At 46.7% G+C, this 19,947-nt stretch overlaps 1 protein-coding gene across 2 annotated transcripts in view; it reads right to left on the bottom strand.

Annotated features, from left to right (window-relative positions):
• ARHGAP44 (Rho GTPase activating protein 44) overlaps positions 1-19,947 on the bottom strand; it is a 158,129-nt gene that overhangs the window by 46,414 nt on the left and 91,768 nt on the right. For both annotated transcript variants that reach the window (XM_044296188.1, XM_044296189.1), the window contains exons 2-3: positions 7,557-7,596; positions 7,235-7,339 (exon numbers count right to left, since the gene is read on the bottom strand). In XM_044296188.1, the coding sequence (XP_044152123.1) occupies positions 7,235-7,339; positions 7,557-7,596 (145 nt within the window). The remainder of the gene's footprint in view (positions 1-7,234; positions 7,340-7,556; positions 7,597-19,947) is intronic.

Here is a 19,947-nt window from a genome sequence, read left to right as displayed (position 1 = left end):
GTCACTCTTTTATTTTGTCTGGCATCACTTTTATTTTTTTGTCTAGCATCACTGTTGTGAATATTGGAGGAGCAGTTCCTGTAGTTCATCAGTGGTGTGGATAGCGGTAGAGTGGGTCCTGGACAGTCTAGACCTGTGATGGCTAACCTTCGGCACTCCAGCTGTGGTAAAACTATGACTCCCAAGATGTACACTTGCTTGGCTGTTCTCAGAACTCCATAGAAACGAATGGAGCATGCTGGGAGTCGTAGTTTCACCACAGCTGGAGTGCCGGAGGTTAGCCATCACTGGACTCTAGACAGACAGATGCACTGAAAGATTGCCATACAAGAAGAGCTGCTGTATCTCAAAGTACAGCCACGGCATCACATACTGGTTGTGCAGTAGCCTCGGACCATAGGAAACAATCTACTTAAAGCAGGATTGCATTTAAACACTCCACTAGCCACTGACCTCTCATCAGAGCGTGCCGCAAGAAAGCCCACTGGAGGCATGAATGGAAAACAGTAGGGTTCAGTGATGAGAGCAGGTTCTGCCTTGGTACTAATGATGGCCCCATCAGAGTTTGCAGGAGAACCAGAAAGCGCCTACTGCCATCATGCATAGTGCGGAGACAGACTGGACCAGCACCAGGTGCTGTGGTGTAGGGTGCCATGACCTACCCTGCCCGTTCCCATCTAGTATTTGTGAAGGAAACCCTGACCAGCCTTCGGTATGTCCACGACATTGTGGAACCAGTCCTACTGCCTTTTTGTCTCCATTAGACGTGGTGTTCCAATACAATAACTGCCCGCTATACAGCGTGCCCATCAGAGCCTCCAGCAGCTCGATCTCCAGGTCTCTCCCCCATCAGAGACTGGATGGGGCGATGGATCTCCCATATTCTCCTTGGCTGAACGACGGGTCCAAGAGGAGGACATCCACCATCTGTATGACCGCTACCATGCTGTGACCTAGAAAGGCCTGGGCACCACGTGCTGTCCGCAAACCTAAAGCTAATTCTGTGTACACAAGCACGTGCTACAATCGGACGCACACCAAAAGTACAATGTGTAAAACCAATTAAAAACCAGGAACTGGAAATCCATATTTAATAACCAAAAAAGATTCTTATTTGGGGCGACACCCGACGGCTGGATATATCGTGCGATTACTGATGCAATTACCTTTAGGGCTCGTGCACACGTGTCCGTTCTGTCTTTTTTGCGGGCCATATGCGGAACCATTCATTTCAATTGGCGGTCTGCAAATTGAGGATCCACCAAACACGAATACCGGCCGCCTGCTTTCTGTATTTTGTGGCTGGACCCTAATAGAACAGTCCTATCCTTGTCCGTAATGCAGACAATAATAGGACATGTTCTATTTTTGTCAGGAACTGACATGCAGACACAAAACGCACACGGAGTCAATTCCATTTTTTTGCGGCCTCCACATACCGGCTGCAAAAAAAAAAAAAAAGGGACGGACACAGACAAAAATATGTTTGCGTGCATGAGCCCTTAATGTGACCCTGCCTCTTTAACCACCTCCGGACCGCCTAACGCAGATGTGCGGTCCGGAGGTGGCAGCCCTGCGCACAGTCACGCATATATGACTGTTACAGGGGGGGGTGATCAGTGACAGGGGGGTGATCACCCTGATCACCCCCTGTCATTGATAACCTCCCTGTAAGGCTCCATTCAGACGTCCGCATGTGTTTTGTGGATCCGATCCATGTATCCATGTATCCGTAAAAAATCATGCGGATGTCTGAATGGAGCCTTACAGGGGGGGGTGATCAGTGACAGGGGGGTGATCACCCCCTGTCATTGATAACCCCCCTGTAAGGCTCCATTCAGACGTCCGCATGTGTTTTGTGGAATCCTATCCATGGATCCGTAAAAATCATGCGGACATCTGAATGGAGCCTTACAGGGGAAGGTGATCAGTGACAGGGGGGTGATAACCCTGATCACCCCCTGTCATTGATAACCCCCCCCCTGTAAGGCTCCATTCAGACGTCCGCATGTGTTTTGCGGATCCGATCCATGGATCCGTAAAAATTATACGGACGTCTGAATGGAGCCTTACCAGGGGGGTGATCAATGACAGGGGGGTGATCCGGGAGTCTATATGGGTGATTACCCCCCTGTCATTGATCACCCCCCCTGTCATTGATCACCCCCCCCCTGTAAGGCTCCATTCAGACGTCCGCATGTGTTTTGCGGATCCGATCCATGGATCCGTAAAAATTATATGGACGTCTGAATGGAGCCTTACCAGGGGGGTGATCAATGACAGGGGGGTGATCCGGGAGTCTATATGGGTGATTACCCCCCTGTCATTGATCACCCCCCTGTCATTGATCACCCCCCCTGTCATTGATCACCCCCCCCCCTGTAAGGCTCCATTCAGACATTTTTTTGGGCACAAGTTAGCGGAAATTTTTTGTTTGTTTTTGTTTTTTCTTACTAAGTCTCATATTCTACTAACTTGTGTCAAAAAATAAAATCTCACATGGACGCACCATACCCCTCACGGAATCCAAATGCGTAAACATTTTTAGACATTTATATTCCAGACTTCTTCTCACGCTTTAGGGCCCCTAAAAAGCCAGGGCAGTATAAATACCCCACATGTGACCCCATTTCGGAAAGAAGACACCCCAAGGTATTCGCTGAGGGGCATGGCGAGTTCATGAAAGATTGAAATTTTTGTCCTAAGTTAGCGGAAAGGGAGACTTTGTGAGAAAAAAACCAAAAAAATCAATTTCCGCTAACTTATGCAAAAAATAAAAAATTTCTAGGAACTCGCCAGGCCCCTCATTGAATACCTTGGGGTGTCTTCTTTCCAAAGTGGGGTCACATGTGGGGTATTTATACTGCCCTGGCTTTTTAGGGGCCCGAAAGTGTGAGAAGAAGTCTGGGATCCAAATGTCTAAAAATGCCCTCCTAAAAGGAATTTGGGCCCCTTTGCGCATCTAGGCTGCAAAAAAGTGTCACACATCTGGTATCGCCGTACTCAGGAGAAGTTGGGGAATGTGTTTTGGGGTGTCATTTTAGCGGAAAATGATGATTTTTCTTTTTTCCTTACAAAGTCTCATATTCCACTAACTTGCGACAAAAAATAAAAAATTCTAGGAACTCGCCATGCCCCTCACAGAATACCTTGGGGTGTCTTCTTTCCAAAATGGGGTCACTTGTGGCGTAGTTATACTGCCCTGGCAATTTAGGGGCCCAAATGTGTGAGAAGAACTTTGCAATCAAAACGTGTAAAAAATGGCCGGTGAAATCCAAAAGGTGCACTTTGGAATATGTGCCCCTTTGCCCACCTTGGCAGCAAAAAAGTGTGACACATCTGGTATCGCCGTACTCAGGAGACGTTGGGGAATGTGTTTTGGGGTGTCATTTTACATATACCCATGCTGGGTGAGAAAAATATCTTGGCAAAAGACAACTTTTCCAATTTTTTTATACAAAGTTGGCATTTGACCAAGATATTTTTCTCACCCAGCATGGGTATATGTAAAATGACACCCCAAAACACATTCCCCAACTTCTCCTGAGTACGACGATACCAGATGTGTGACACTTTTTTGCTGCCAAGGTGGGCAAAGGGGCACATATTCCAAAGTGCACCTTTCGGATTTCACCGGTCATTTTTTGCACATTTTGATTGCAAAGTTCTTCTCACACATTTGGGCCCCTAAATTGCCAGGGCAGTATAACTACGCCACAAGTGACCCCATTTTGGAAAGAAGACACCCCAAGGTATTCTGTGAGGGGCATGGCGAGTTCCTAGAATTTTTTATTTTTTGTCGCAAGTTAGTGGAATATGAGACTTTGTAAGAAAAAAATAAAAAAATAAAATCATCATCATTTTCCGCTAACTTGTGACAAAAAATAAAAAGTTCTATGAACTCACTATGCCCATCAGCGAATACCTTGGGGTGTCTACTTTCCGAAATGGGGTCATTTGTGGGGTTTTTCTACTGTTTGGGCATTGTAGAACCTCAGGAATCATGACAGGTGCTCAGAAAGTCAGAGCTGTTTCAAAAAGCGGAAATTCACATTTTTGTACCATAGTTTGTAAACGCTATAACTTTTACCCAAACCATTTTTTTTTTTGCCCAAACATTTTTTTTTTATCAAGGACATGTAGAACAATAAATTTGGCAAAAAATTTATGTATGGATGTCGTTTTTTTTGCAAAATTTTTACAGCTGAAAGTGAAAAATGACATTTTTTTGAAAAAAAATCGTTACATTTTGATTAATAACAAAAAAAGTAAAAATGTCAGCAGCAATAAAATACCATCAAATGAAAGCTCTATTAGTGAGAAGAAAAGGAGGTAAAATTCATTTGGGTGGTAAGTTGCATGACCGAGCGATAAACGGTGAAAGGAGTGTAGTGCCGAAGTGTAAAAAGTGCTCTGGTCATGAAGGGGGTTTCACCTAGCGGGGCTGAAGTGGTTAAAAAAGAGCATCACAATGACTGCGTATTAGGGCTCATGAACAAGAACGTATTTTCTTTCCGTGTCTGTCTAGTTTTTTTGCGGACCGTATGCGGAACCATTCATTTCAATGGGTCCATGAAAAAAAAAAACGGAAGTGCATTCCATTTCTGTATGTCCATTCCGCAAAACAATAGAACATGTCCTATTATTGTCTGCATAATGGACAAGGTTAGGGCTGTTCTGTTCCGTTCCACAAAATACGGAATGCACGTGGACGTCATCTGTATTTTTTGCGGATTCGTGTTTTGCGGACCGCAAAATACATACGGTTGTGTGCATGGGGCCTTAACCGTACGCACTGCGGTATCTGCTTAATAATACCAGACAATGAAGGCTACATAAAACAGCGAACCAAAAATGTAGCATTAGTTAGGAGCTTACTTTACACCAAATATTGGGACAATTTAACTGCATGGTAACTGTTAAGTTACACCCCTTTAGAAAATGTCTCCACTGCGCTCTGCATTACCCTAAGTTCACACCTGAGCGTTTTACAGCGCGTTCAAACGCGCTGTAAAACGCTCAACACGTGAAAACCAATGCTTCCCTATGGCCCTGGTTCACACTTGAGCGTTTTACAGCGTGTTTGAACGCGCTGTAAAACGCCCGACGCATAAACAAGTTCTTGAACTGTGCGGCCTGCAGCATTATGGGGAAACTGTGCGGCCTGCAGCATTATGGGGAAACTGTGCGGCCTGCAGCTTTATGGGGAAACTGTGCGGCCTGCAGCATTATGGGGAAACTGTGCGGCCTGCAGCATTATGGGGAAACTGTGCGGCCTGCAGCATTATGGGGAAACTGTGCGGCCTGCAGCATTATGGGGAAACTGTGCGGCCTGCAGCATTATGGGGAAACTGTGCGGCCTGCAGCATTATGGGGAAACTGTGCGGCCTGCAGCATTATGGGGAAACTGTGCGGCCTGCAGCATTATGGGGAAACTGTGCGGCCTGCAGCATTATGGGGAAACTGTGCGGCCTGCAGCATTATGGGGAAACTGTGCGGCCTGCAGCATTATGGGGGCACTGTGTGTCCTGCAGCATTATGGCGGCACTGTGTGTCCTGCAGCATTATGGCGGCACTGTGTGTCCTGCAGCATTATGGGGGCACTGTGTGTCCTGCAGCATTATGGGGGCAGTGTGTGTCCTGCAGCATTATGGGGGCACTGTGTGTCCTGCAGCATTATGGGGAAACTGTGCGGCCTGCAGCATTATGGGGAAACTGTGCGGCCTGCAGCATTATGGGGAAACTGTGCGGCCTGCAGCATTATGGGGAAACTGTGCGGCCTGCAGCATTATGGGGAAACTGTGCGGCCTGCAGCATTATGGGGAAACTGTGCGGCCTGCAGCATTATGGGGGCACTGTGCGGCCTGCAGCATTATGGGGGCACTGTGTGTCCTGCAGCATTATGGGGGCACTGTGTGTCCTGCAGCATTATGGGGGCACTGTGTGTCCTGCAGCATTATGGGGGCACTGTGTGTCCTGCAGCATTATGGGGCACTGTGTGTCCTGCAGCATTATGGGGGCACTGTGTGTCCTGCAGCATTATGGGGGCACTGTGTGTCCTGCAGCATTATGGGGGCACTGTGTGTCCTGCAGCATTATGGGGACACTGTGTGTCCTGCAGCATTATGGGGGCACTGTGTGTCCTGCAGCATTATGGGGGCACTGTGTGTCCTGCAGCATTATGGGGAAACTGTGTGTCCTGCAGCATTATGGGGAAACTGTGTCCTGCTGCATTATGGGGAAACTGTGCGGCCTGCAGCATTATGGGGAAACTGTGCGGCCTGCAGCATTATGGGGAAACTGTGCGGCCTGCAGCATTATGGGGAAACTGTGCGGCCTGCAGCATTATGGGGAAACTGTGAGTCCTGCAGCATTATGGGGAAACTGTGCGGCCTGCAGCATTATGGGGAAACTGTGCGGCCTGCAGCATTATGGGGAAACTGTGCGGCCTGCAGCATTATGGGGAAACTGTGCGGCCTGCAGCATTATGGGGAAACTGTGCGGCCTGCAGCATTATGGGGAAACTGTGCGGCCTGCAGCATTATGGGGGCACTGTGTGTCCTGCAGCATTATGGGGGCACTGTGTGTCCTGCAGCATTATGGGGGCACTGTGTGTCCTGCAGCATTATGGGGAAACTGTGCGGCCTGCAGCATTATGGGGAAACTGTGTGGCCTGCAGCATTAGGGGGCACTGTGTGGCCTGCAGCATTAGGGGGCACTGTGTGGCCTGCAGCATTAGGGGGCACTGTGCGGCCTGCAGCATTAGGGGGCACTGTGCGGCCTGCAGCATTATGTGGAAACTGAACTGTGCGGCCTGCAGCATTATGGGGAAACTGTGCGGCCTGCAGCATTATGGGGCACTGTGTGTCCTGCAACATTATGGGGGCACTGTGTGTCCTGCAGCATTATGGGGGCACTGTGTGGCCTGCAGCATTATGGGGGCACTGTGTGGCCTGCAGCATTAGGGGGCACTGTGTGGCCTGCAGCATTAGGGGGCACTGTGCGGCCTGCAGCATTAGGGGGCACTGTGCGGCCTGCAGCATTATGGGGGCACTGTGCGGCCTGCAGCATTATGGGGGCACTGTGCGGCCTGCAGCATTATGGGGGCACTGTGCGGCCTGCAGCATTATGGGGAAACTGTGTGTCCTGCTGCATTATGGGGGCACTGTGCGGCCTGCAGCATTATGGGGGCACTGTGCGGCCTGCTGCATTATGGGGGCACTGTATGACTTACCGATCTTTTATCCGTGTCGGTTCCTTGCTGGCCTTGTAAACACGCGGTCAGTTTCTTGTGGGTGCTGTGGGTGACCTGTTTAACCAGCTCCAGACGTTTCTCCACCTGTGAGGAGGCAGAAGGAATAAGCTCAGCTCCTCCTTGATGTAACATGGTGGGGGGTGATTTTACCTAACAGGTGACCCCATAACCGGCCAATGGTAGAACCAACAGGAAACCAAAATACTGAATGATGTCCCATTAATGTGCTGGCGGACGTAACCTGGTATGTGGTCACAGAGGTGGTGTACATATATGCGGGTGAGTCCACAGAGACACCTACCTGTAGTAGATCTTCACTCAGCACCTCTGTCTTCTCAGCCCTGAAAGAAAAGATGAAACATAAATTGTAGCGCCACACACTACATAAATAATACTGATAACCCAGCGCTGCACAAGTATGACGGCTCTATTCCTAACATGATGGTAAAAGGGTAGGTACAAAGAGTGATGTGCCCGCTCTGCCATCTTCACCCACCACTGACTGTGGGGGATGGGAAGCGCGGCACTTCCATGAATTATCACGGGCTGGGTCATCGATCTGCATTAACACCGCTGCGCGGCTGGTGCTCACCACAGTCAATGCGCCACGGAGGAGGTCACATCTGACTACGAGATAACCAAAAACAAGAATGAACCCGCTCGCACCTCCTCATGCTATGCTTAGATCTAATAACTGCTTCTCAGCGCAATCGATAGTATACCGCCCCCTATGTTGCATGAGGCATTAGTACACATTTTGATCAAAAAGTATAAGCCCACGAAAAGGTTGCCTCTTCGAGTGGAAACCTACTCGAAATTTGGCACGGCACTGCATGGCGACCACCGGCACCACAGCACCGCACCAGCAGACGGCGAGACACCCCTGCTGCTTGCCGGTGCCACCCTGGCACTGGGCGCCACCAACCCACCAGCATAGCAACAATGGCCGCCACGCAGGAACGCACCACGTGAACAGTTGTCAAAGCTCACCTTATCATATGCTCTCAGGAACTCCAGCTGGTAGACTATGAGATCCCCGAGACAAACACCATCATCACATAGACTGCACAGACTCACTGCCGTCCCCAAAGAGAACAGCGCACTTATTTACTGAAATCCTCTGTGCTGCTATGCAAGTCTTGGTCTGTGACCTACAAGATCAGCATAATCCTCTCCTGAAATACTCTGTGCTGCTGAGGGCGACCCTGTTACTTCCACTATGTAACTCTCAGTCCTTGACCTCCACAAGATCAGCTCACCAGTCTCCAGAAATCCTCTGTGCTGCTGGGAGGACCCTGCTCTTGAAATCCTCTGTGCTGCTGGGAGGATCCTGTTTCTTTTACTATGTAACTCCTAGTCTGTGATGTCCACAAGAACAGCACACCTGTTTCCTGAAATCCTCTGTGCTGCTGGGAGGACCCTGCTCTTTCCACTATGTAACTCTCAGTATGTAACCTCCCACAAGATCAGCACACTCCTCTCTTGAAATCCTCTGTGCTGCTGGGAGGACCCTGCTTCTTCCACTATTTAACCCTCAGTCTGTGACGTCCACAAGATCAGCACACCTGTCTCCTGAAATCCTCTGTGCTGCTGGGAGGACCCTGCTTCTTCCACTATTTAACTCTCAGTCTGTGACGTCCACAAGATCAGCGCACTCCTCTCCTGAAATCATCTGTGCTGCTGGGAGAACCCTGCTCCTTCCACTATTTAACTCTCAGTCTGTGACGTCCACAAGATCAGCACACTCATCTCCTGAAATCCTCCGTGCTGCTGGAAGGACCCTGCTCTTTCCACTGCGTAACTCTCCATCTGTAACCTCCCACAATATCAGCACACTCCTCTGCTGAAACACTCTGTGCTGCTTAAAACCGCCTCACATCATGTCATTGCTGCCTCTTGCATTTCAGTCATCATAATCACATGTGCAGCTAGGTCTACCCCCCACAAGATCAGGATCTTCTTCTCCTGAAATACTCTGTTCTGCTTAGAATACCCTACCCGCCTCATGCAAGATCTGCACATCCCACTTCTGAAATACTCTGCCCTTCTAGGAGAGGGCCCTGCTCCTTCCACTATGTATGTCTGAGTTTATAATCCCACATAAATTCAGGACACTTGGTCCCTGAAATACTCTGTGCTGCTGGGGGATTCTGCTCCTACTGTTATATAGTTCAGCCTGTTACCGCCGTCGAGCCTCAGTGCTCCTCCCCACATCATGGCCCTCACAGAGCGCCGCTGCCTTCTCAAAACAGCTGATCGGCGGGGGTTTGGGTAGTCGGACCCCCATCGATCGGAAAATCGTGGAAAACCCTTTTAAATACTCTGTGCTGCTGCTTCTGATTCCACTGTATAGGTCTATTAACAGCTAAATCAAGCTCATATATGAGACTTCTGTGATAACAGGCAAGGAAAGATGCCAAGTGATTCTGCTCCTGGCAGTACAGAGCACTGCACAACGAGGGTCAGCGCCCACTAGTACCCCCATCCCGCCGGCGTCCCCTGCCGCGCGCCTTGTGTCACTATGTAGTAATCTCGCCACGCTTGGTAATTAGAGCAAATTAAAAAATATCAATGCTTCATGGCAGGACTGGGGAGGACTCATCCGGGAGGGGGCTGCAGGCTCCAGCCGTATCACACTCCAGCAGGCATCTTATAAATGTCTAAGTGGAGGATGTCTGCCCCCCGGACACACGGCTCACCACAAGCAGACACGAAGATCCAAAATCCTGTATTCCTGGCATGGTGGAGATAGGAACCAGACAATGCAGCCCCAGAGCCCCGGGAACGAGCACACGTGCTGCGCTGCTGAGAGGTGTATCTAATCCCATCATGTGTGATACTGTCTGCTGAGCTGTGTATCTAATCCTATCCTGTGTGATACTGTCTGCTGAGAGGTGTATCTAATCCCATCATGTGTGATACTGTCTGCTGAGCTGTGTATCTAATCCTATCCTGTGTGATACTGTCTGCTGAGCTGTATATCTAATCCTATCATGTGTGATACTGTCTGCTGAGCTGTGTATCTAATCCTATCCTGCGTGATACTGTCTACTGAGCTGTGTATCTAATCCTATCCTGTGTGATACTGTCTGCTGAGCTGTGTATCTAATCCTATCCTGTGTGATACTGTCTGCTGAGCTGTGTATCTAATCCTATCCTGTGTGATACTGTCTGCTGAGCTGTGTATCTAATCCTATCATGTGTGATACTGTCTGCTGAGCTGTGTATCTAATCCTATCCTGCGTGATACTGTCTACTGAGCTGTGTATCTAATCCTATCCTGTGTGATACTGTCTGCTGAGCTGTGTATCTAATCCTATCCTGTGTGATACTGTCTGCTGAGCTGTGTATCTAATCCTATCCTGTGTGATACTGTCTGCTGAGCTGTGTATCTAATCCTATCATGTGTGATACTGTCTGCTGATCTGTGTATCTAAGCCCATCCTGTGTGATACTGTCTGCTGAGCTGTGTATCTAATCCTATCATGTGTGATACTGACTGCTGAGCTGTGTATCTAATCCTATCATGCGTGATACTGTCTCCTGAGCTGTGTATCTAAGCCCATCCTGTGTGATACTGTCTGCTGAGCTGTGTATCTAATCCTATCATGCGTGATACTGTCTCCTGAGCTGTGTATCTAATCCCATCATGTGTGATACTGTCTGCTGAGCTGTGTATCTAATCCTATCATGTGTGATACTGTCTGCTGAGCTGTGTATCTAATCCTATCATGTGTAATACTGTCTGCTTAGCCGCGTATCTAATCCTATCATGCGTGATACTGTCTCCTGAGCTGTGTATCTAACCCTATCATGTGTGATACAGTCTGCTGAGCTGTGTATCTAATCCTATCATGTGTGATACAGTCTGCTGAGCTGTGTATCTAATCCTATCATGCGTGATACTGACTGCTGAGCTGTGTATCTAATCCTATCATGCGTGATACTGTCTCCTGAGCTGTGTATCTAAGCCCATCCTGTGTGATACTGTCTGCTGAGCTGTGTATCTAATCCTATCATGCGTGATACTGTCTCCTGAGCTGTGTATCTAATCCTATCATGTGTGATACTGTCTGCTAAGCTGTGTATCTAATGCTATCACATGTGATACTGTCTGCTGAGCTGTGTATCTAATGCTATCACATGTGATACTGTCTGCTGAGCTGTGTATCTAATCCTATCATATGTGATACTGTTTGCTGAGCTGTGTATCTAATCCTATCATGCGTGATACTGTCTCCTGAGCTGTGTATCTAATCCTATCATGCGTGATACTGTGTCCTGAGCTGTGTATCTAATCCTATCATGTGTGATACTGTCTGCTGAGCTGTGTATCTAATGCTATCACATGTGATACTGTCTGCTGAGCTGTGTATCTAATCCTACCATGTGTGATACTGTCTGCTGAGCTGTGTATCTAATGCTATCACATGTGATACTGTCTGCTGAGCTGTGTATCTAATCCTACCATATGTGATACTGTCTGCTGAGCTGTGTATCTAATGCTATCACATGTGATACTGTCTGCTGAGCTGTGTATCTAATCCTATCATATGTGATACTGTTTGCTGAGCTGTGTATCTAATCCTATCATGTGTGACACTGTCTGCTGAGCTGTGTATCTAATCCTATCATGTGTGACACTGTCTGCTGAGCTGTGTATCTGATCCTACCATGTGTGATACTGTCTCCTGAGCTGTGTATCTAATCCTATCATGCGTGATACTGTCTCCTGAGCTGTGTATCTAATCCTATCATGTGTAACACTGTCTGCTGAGCTGTGTATCTAATCCTATCCTGTGTGATACTGCCTGCTGAGCTGTGTATCTAATCTTATGTGTGACACTGTCTGCTGAGCTGTGTATCTAATCCTATCATGTGTGATACTGTCTGCTGATCTGTGTATCTAAGCCCATCCTGTGTGATACTGTCTGCTGAGCTGTGTATCTAATCCTATCATGTGTGATACTGACTGCTGAGCTGTGTATCTAATCCTATCATGCGTGATACTGTCTCCTGAGCTGTGTATCTAAGCCCATCCTGTGTGATACTGTCTGCTGAGCTGTGTATCTAATCCTATCATGCGTGATACTGTCTCCTGAGCTGTGTATCTAATCCTATCATGTGTGATACTGTCTGCTGAGCTGTGTATCTAATCCTATCCTGTGTGATACTGTCTGCTGAGCTGTGTATCTAATCCTATCATGTGTGATACTGTCTGCTGAGCTGTGTATCTAATCCTATCCTGCGTGATACTGTCTACTGAGCTGTGTATCTAATCCTATCCTGTGTGATACTGTCTGCTGAGCTGTGTATCTAATCCTATCCTGTGTGATACTGTCTGCTGAGCTGTGTATCTAATCCTATCATGTGTGATACTGTCTGCTGATCTGTGTATCTAAGCCCATCCTGTGTGATACTGTCTGCTGAGCTGTGTATCTAATCCTATCATGTGTGATACTGACTGCTGAGCTGTGTATCTAATCCTATCATGCGTGATACTGTCTCCTGAGCTGTGTATCTAAGCCCATCCTGTGTGATACTGTCTGCTGAGCTGTGTATCTAATCCTATCATGCGTGATACTGTCTCCTGAGCTGTGTATCTAATCCCATCATGTGTGATACTGTCTGCTGAGCTGTGTATCTAATCCTATCATGTGTGATACTGTCTGCTGAGCTGTGTATCTAATCCTATCATGTGTAATACTGTCTGCTTAGCCGCGTATCTAATCCTATCATGCGTGATACTGTCTCCTGAGCTGTGTATCTAACCCTATCATGTGTGATACAGTCTGCTGAGCTGTGTATCTAATCCTATCATGTGTGATACAGTCTGCTGAGCTGTGTATCTAATCCTATCATGCGTGATACTGACTGCTGAGCTGTGTATCTAATCCTATCATGCGTGATACTGTCTCCTGAGCTGTGTATCTAAGCCCATCCTGTGTGATACTGTCTGCTGAGCTGTGTATCTAATCCTATCATGCGTGATACTGTCTCCTGAGCTGTGTATCTAATCCTATCATGTGTGATACTGTCTGCTAAGCTGTGTATCTAATGCTATCACATGTGATACTGTCTGCTGAGCTGTGTATCTAATGCTATCACATGTGATACTGTCTGCTGAGCTGTGTATCTAATCCTATCATATGTGATACTGTTTGCTGAGCTGTGTATCTAATCCTATCATGCGTGATACTGTCTCCTGAGCTGTGTATCTAATCCTATCATGCGTGATACTGTCTCCTGAGCTGTGTATCTAATCCTATCATGTGTGATACTGTCTGCTAAGCTGTGTATCTAATCCTACCATGTGTGATACTGTCTGCTGAGCTGTGTATCTAATGCTATCACATGTGATACTGTCTGCTGAGCTGTGTATCTAATCCTACCATATGTGATACTGTCTGCTGAGCTGTGTATCTAATGCTATCACATGTGATACTGTCTGCTGAGCTGTGTATCTAATCCTATCATATGTGATACTGTCTGCTGAGCTGTGTATCTAATCCTATCAAGTGTGATACCGTCTGCTTAGGCTACTTTCACACTAGCGTTCGTCGGTCCGCTCGTGAGCTCCGTTTGAAGGGGCTCACGAGCGGACCCGAACGCAGCCGTCCAGCCCTGATGCAGTCTGAATGGAGCGGATCCGCTCAGACTGCATCAGTCTGGCGGCGTTCAGCCTCCGCTCCGCTCGCCTCCGCACGGACAGGCGGACAGCTGAACGCTGCTTGCAGCGTTCGGGTGTCCGCCTGGCCGTGCGGAGGCGAGCGGATCCGTTCAGACTTACAATGTAAGTCAATGGGAACGGATCCGCTTGAAGAGGTCACCATATGGCTCAATCTTCAAGCGGATCCGTCCCCCATTGACTTTACATTGAAAGTCTGAACGGATCCGCTCAGGCTACTTGCGCACTTAGAAAATTTTCTAAGTTATTAATGCAGACGGATCCGTTCAGAACGGATCCGATCAAGCGCAAGTGTGAAAGTAGCCTGAGCTGTGTATCTAAGCCCATCCTGTGTGATACTGTCTGTTGAGCTGTGTATCTAATCCCATCATGTGTGATACTGTCTGCTGAGCTGTGTATCCAAGTCTATCATGTGTGATACTGTCTGCTGAGCTGTGTATCTAATCCTATCATGTGTGATACTGTCTGCTGAACTGTGTATCTAATCCTTTCATGTGTGATACAGTCTGCTGAGCTGTGTATCTAATCCTATCATGTGTAATACTGTCTGCTGAGCTGTGTATCTAATCCTATCATGTGTGATACTGTCTGCTGAGCTGTGTATCTAATCCTATCATGTGTGACACTGTCTGCTGAGCTGTGTATCTAATCCTATCATGTGTGACACTGTCTGCTGAGCTGTGTATCTGATCCTACCATGTGTGATACTGTCTGCTGAGCTGTGTATCTAATCTTATCATGTGTAACACTGTCTGCTGAGCTGTGTATCTAATCCTATCCTGTGTGATACTGCCTGCTGAGCTGTGTATCTAATCTTATGTGTGACACTGTCTGCTGAGCTGTGTATCTAATCTTATCATGTGTGACACTGTCTGCTGAGCTGTGTATCTAATCCTATCCTGTGTGATACTGTCTGCTGAGCTGTGTATCTAATCCTATCATGTGTGATACTGTCTGCTGAGCTGTGTATCTAATCCTATCATGTGTGATACTGTCTGCTGAGTGGTGTATCTAATCCTATCATGTGTGATACTGTCTGCTGAGCTGTGTATCTAATCCTCTCCTGTGTGATACTGTCTGCTGAGCTGGTGTATCTAATCCTATCATGTGTAATACTGTCTGCTGAGCTGGTGTATCTAATCCTATCATGTGTGATACTGTCTGCTGAGCTGGTGTATCTAATCCTATCATGTGTAATACTGTCTGCTGAGCTGCTGTATCTAATCCTATCATGTGTGATACTGTCTGCTGAGCTGGTGTATCTAATCCTATCATGTGTAATACTGTCTGCTGAGCTGTGTATCTAATCCTATCATGTGTGGTACTGTCTGCTGAGCTGTGTATCTAATCCTATCATGTGTGATACTACCTGCTGAGCTGTGTATCTAATCCTATCATGTGAGATACTGTCTGCTGAGCTGTGTATCTAATCCTATCCTGTGTGATACTGTCTGCTGAGCTGTGTATCTAATCCTATCATGTGTGATACTGTCTGCTGAGCTGTGTATCTAATCCTATCATGTGTGATACTGTCTGCTGAGCTGTGTATCCAATCCTAGCATGTGTGATACAGTCTGCTGAGCTGTGTATCTAATCCTATCATGTGTGATACTGTCTGCTGAGCTGGTGTATCTAATCCTATCATGTGTAATACTGTCTGCTGAGCTGTGTATCTAATCCTATCATGTGTGATACTGCCTGCTGAGCTGTGTATCCAATCCTAGCATGTGTGATACTGTCTGCTGAGCTGTGTATCTAAGCCTGTCACGTGTGATACTGTCTGTTGAATCCCTGTATCTAAGCCTGTCATGTGTGATACTTTCTGCTGAGCTGTGTATCCAATCCTAGCATGTGTGATACAGTCTGCTGAGCTGTGTATCTAATCCTATCATGTGTGATACTGTCTGCTGAGCTGTGTATCCAATCCTAGCATGTGTGATACTGTCTGCTGAGCTGTGTATCTAATCCTATCCTGTGTGATACTGTCTGCTGAGCTGTGTATCTAATCCTATCATGTGTAATACTGTCTGCTTAGCCGCGTATCTAATCCTATCATGCGTGATACTGTCTCCTGAGCTGTGTATCTAACCCTATCATGTGTGATACAGTCTGCTGAGCTGTGTATCTAATCCTATCATGTGTGATACAGTCTGCTGAGCTGTGTATCTAATCCTATCATGCGTGATACTGACTGCTGAGCTGTGTATCTAATCCTATCATGCGTGATACTGTCTCCTGAGCTGTGTATCTAAGCCCATCCTGTGTGATACTGTCTGCTGAGCTGTGTATCTAATCCTATCATGCGTGATACTGTCTCCTGAGCTGTGTATCTAATCCTATCATGTGTGATACTGTCTGCTAAGCTGTGTATCTAATGCTATCACATGTGATACTGTCTGCTGAGCTGTGTATCTAATGCTATCACATGTGATACTGTCTGCTGAGCTGTGTATCTAATCCTATCATATGTGATACTGTTTGCTGAGCTGTGTATCTAATCCTATCATGCGTGATACTGTCTCCTGAGCTGTGTATCTAATCCTATCATGCGTGATACTGTCTCCTGAGCTGTGTATCTAATCCTATCATGTGTGATACTGTCTGCTAAGCTGTGTATCTAATCCTACCATGTGTGATACTGTCTGCTGAGCTGTGTATCTAATGCTATCACATGTGATACTGTCTGCTGAGCTGTGTATCTAATCCTACCATATGTGATACTGTCTGCTGAGCTGTGTATCTAATGCTATCACATGTGATACTGTCTGCTGAGCTGTGTATCTAATCCTATCATATGTGATACTGTCTGCTGAGCTGTGTATCTAATCCTATCAAGTGTGATACCGTCTGCTTAGGCTACTTTCACACTTGCGTTCGTCGGTCCGCTCGTGAGCTCCGTTTGAAGGGGCTCACGAGCGGACCCGAACGCAGCCGTCCAGCCCTGATGCAGTCTGAATGGAGCGGATCCGCTCAGACTGCATCAGTCTGGCGGCGTTCAGCCTCCGCTCCGCTCGCCTCCGCACGGACAGGCGGACAGCTGAACGCTGCTTGCAGCGTTCGGGTGTCCGCCTGGCCGTGCGGAGGCGAGCGGATCCGTTCAGACTTACAATGTAAGTCAATGGGAACGGATCCGCTTGAAGAGGTCACCATATGGCTCAATCTTCAAGCGGATCCGTCCCCCATTGACTTTACATTGAAAGTCTGAACGGATCCGCTCAGGCTACTTGCGCACTTAGAAAATTTTCTAAGTTATTAATGCAGACGGATCCGTTCAGAACGGATCCGATCAAGCGCAAGTGTGAAAGTAGCCTGAGCTGTGTATCTAAGCCCATCCTGTGTGATACTGTCTGTTGAGCTGTGTATCTAATCCCATCATGTGTGATACTGTCTGCTGAGCTGTGTATCCAAGTCTATCATGTGTGATACTGTCTGCTGAGCTGTGTATCTAATCCTATCATGTGTGATACTGTCTGCTGAACTGTGTATCTAATCCTTTCATGTGTGATACAGTCTGCTGAGCTGTGTATCTAATCCTATCATGTGTAATACTGTCTGCTGAGCTGTGTATCTAATCCTATCATGTGTGATACTGTCTGCTGAGCTGTGTATCTAATCCTATCATGTGTGACACTGTCTGCTGAGCTGTGTATCTAATCCTATCATGTGTGGTACTGTCTGCTGAGCTGTGTATCTAATCCTATCATGTGTGATACTACCTGCTGAGCTGTGTATCTAATCCTATCATGTGAGATACTGTCTGCTGAGCTGTGTATCTAATCCTATCCTGTGTGATACTGTCTGCTGAGCTGTGTATCTAATCCTATCATGTGTGATACTGTCTGCTGAGCTGTGTATCTAATCCTATCATGTGTGATACTGTCTGCTGAGCTGTGTATCCAATCCTAGCATGTGTGATACAGTCTGCTGAGCTGTGTATCTAATCCTATCATGTGTGATACTGTCTGCTGAGCTGGTGTATCTAATCCTATCATGTGTAATACTGTCTGCTGAGCTGTGTATCTAATCCTATCATGTGTGATACTGCCTGCTGAGCTGTGTATCCAATCCTAGCATGTGTGATACTGTCTGCTGAGCTGTGTATCTAAGCCTGTCACGTGTGATACTGTCTGTTGAATCCCTGTATCTAAGCCTGTCATGTGTGATACTTTCTGCTGAGCTGTGTATCCAATCCTAGCATGTGTGATACAGTCTGCTGAGCTGTGTATCTAATCCTATCATGTGTGATACTGTCTGCTGAGCTGTGTATCCAATCCTAGCATGTGTGATACTGTCTGCTGAGCTGTGTATCTAATCCTATCCTGTGTGATACTGTCTGCTGAGCTGTGTATCTAATCCTATCATGTGTGATACTGTCTGCTGAGCTGCGTATCTAATCCTATCATGTGTGATACTGTCTGCTGAGCTGTGTATCTAATCCTACCATGTGTGATACTGTCCGCTGAGCTGTGTATCTAATCCTATCATGTGTAATACTGTCTGCTGAGCTGTGTATCTAATCCTATCATGTGTGGTACTGTCTGCTGAGCTGTGTATCTAATCCTATCATGTGTGATACTACCTGCTGAGCTGTGTATCTAATCCTATCATGTGAGATACTGTCTGCTGAGCTGTGTATCTAATCCTATCCTGTGTGATACTGTCTGCTGAGCTGTGTATCTAATCCTATCATGTGTGATACTGTCTGCTGAGCTGTGTATCTAATCCTATCATGTGTGATACTGTCTGCTGAGCTGTGTATCCAATCCTAGCATGTGTGATACAGTCTGCTGAGCTGTGTATCTAATCCTATCATGTGTGATACTGTCTGCTGAGCTGGTGTATCTAATCCTATCATGTGTAATACTGTCTGCTGAGCTGTGTATCTAATCCTATCATGTGTGATACTGCCTGCTGAGCTGTGTATCCAATCCTAGCATGTGTGATACTGTCTGCTGAGCTGTGTATCTAAGCCTGTCACGTGTGATACTGTCTGTTGAATCCCTGTATCTAAGCCTGTCATGTGTGATACTTTCTGCTGAGCTGTGTATCCAATCCTAGCATGTGTGATACAGTCTGCTGAGCTGTGTATCTAATCCTATCATGTGTGATACTGTCTGCTGAGCTGTGTATCCAATCCTAGCATGTGTGATACTGTCTGCTGAGCTGTGTATCTAATCCTATCCTGTGTGATACTGTCTGCTGAGCTGTGTATCTAATCCTATCATGTGTGATACTGTCTGCTGAGCTGCGTATCTAATCCTATCATGTGTGATACTGTCTGCTGAGCTGTGTATCTAATCCTACCATGTGTGATACTGTCTGCTGAGCTGTGTATCTAATCCTATCCTGTGTGATACTGTCTGCTGAGCTGTGTATCTAATCCTATCATGTGTGATACTGTCTGCTGAGCTGCGTATCTAATCCTATCATGTGTAATACTGTCTGCTGAGCTGTGTATCTAATCCTATTATGTGTGATACTGTCTGCAGAGTCATGTATCTAATCCTATCCTGTGTGATACTGTCTGCTAAACAGTATCTAAATCTATCAAATGTAATACTGTCTGTTGAGCTGTGTATCTAAGCCTATCATGGGTGATACTGCCTTGTAACTGGTGTACCTAAATCTATCATATCATTGCTGAGCTGCAGTATCTAAGTATTTCATGTGTGATACTATCAAAGCCTACCATGTGTGAGACTGTCTGATGATTTGGCATATCTAAGCCTACAATGTGTGATAGTGCCTATGATACAGTGTGTATCTAAGCTCATCATGTGTGATACTGTTTGTTGATCCAGTGTATCTAAGCTTATCATGTGTGATATTATTTGCTACGCTGCTATATCTAAGCCTTTTATGTGTGTTACTGTATACTGGGCTGTGTATCTATGCTGGACATGTATGATACTATAGGCGGATTCAATGTATATAAGTCTACCATGTGTGATACTGTGTATCTAAGACTATCGTGTGATACTGTCTGCTGAGCTACAGTACAGTA

Source organism: Bufo gargarizans, chromosome 6 (genome assembly GCF_014858855.1).
Source record: "Bufo gargarizans isolate SCDJY-AF-19 chromosome 6, ASM1485885v1, whole genome shotgun sequence".
Classification (NCBI taxonomy): domain Eukaryota; kingdom Metazoa; phylum Chordata; class Amphibia; order Anura; family Bufonidae; genus Bufo; species Bufo gargarizans.
This window is presented reverse-complemented; position numbering and strand designations above follow the sequence as displayed.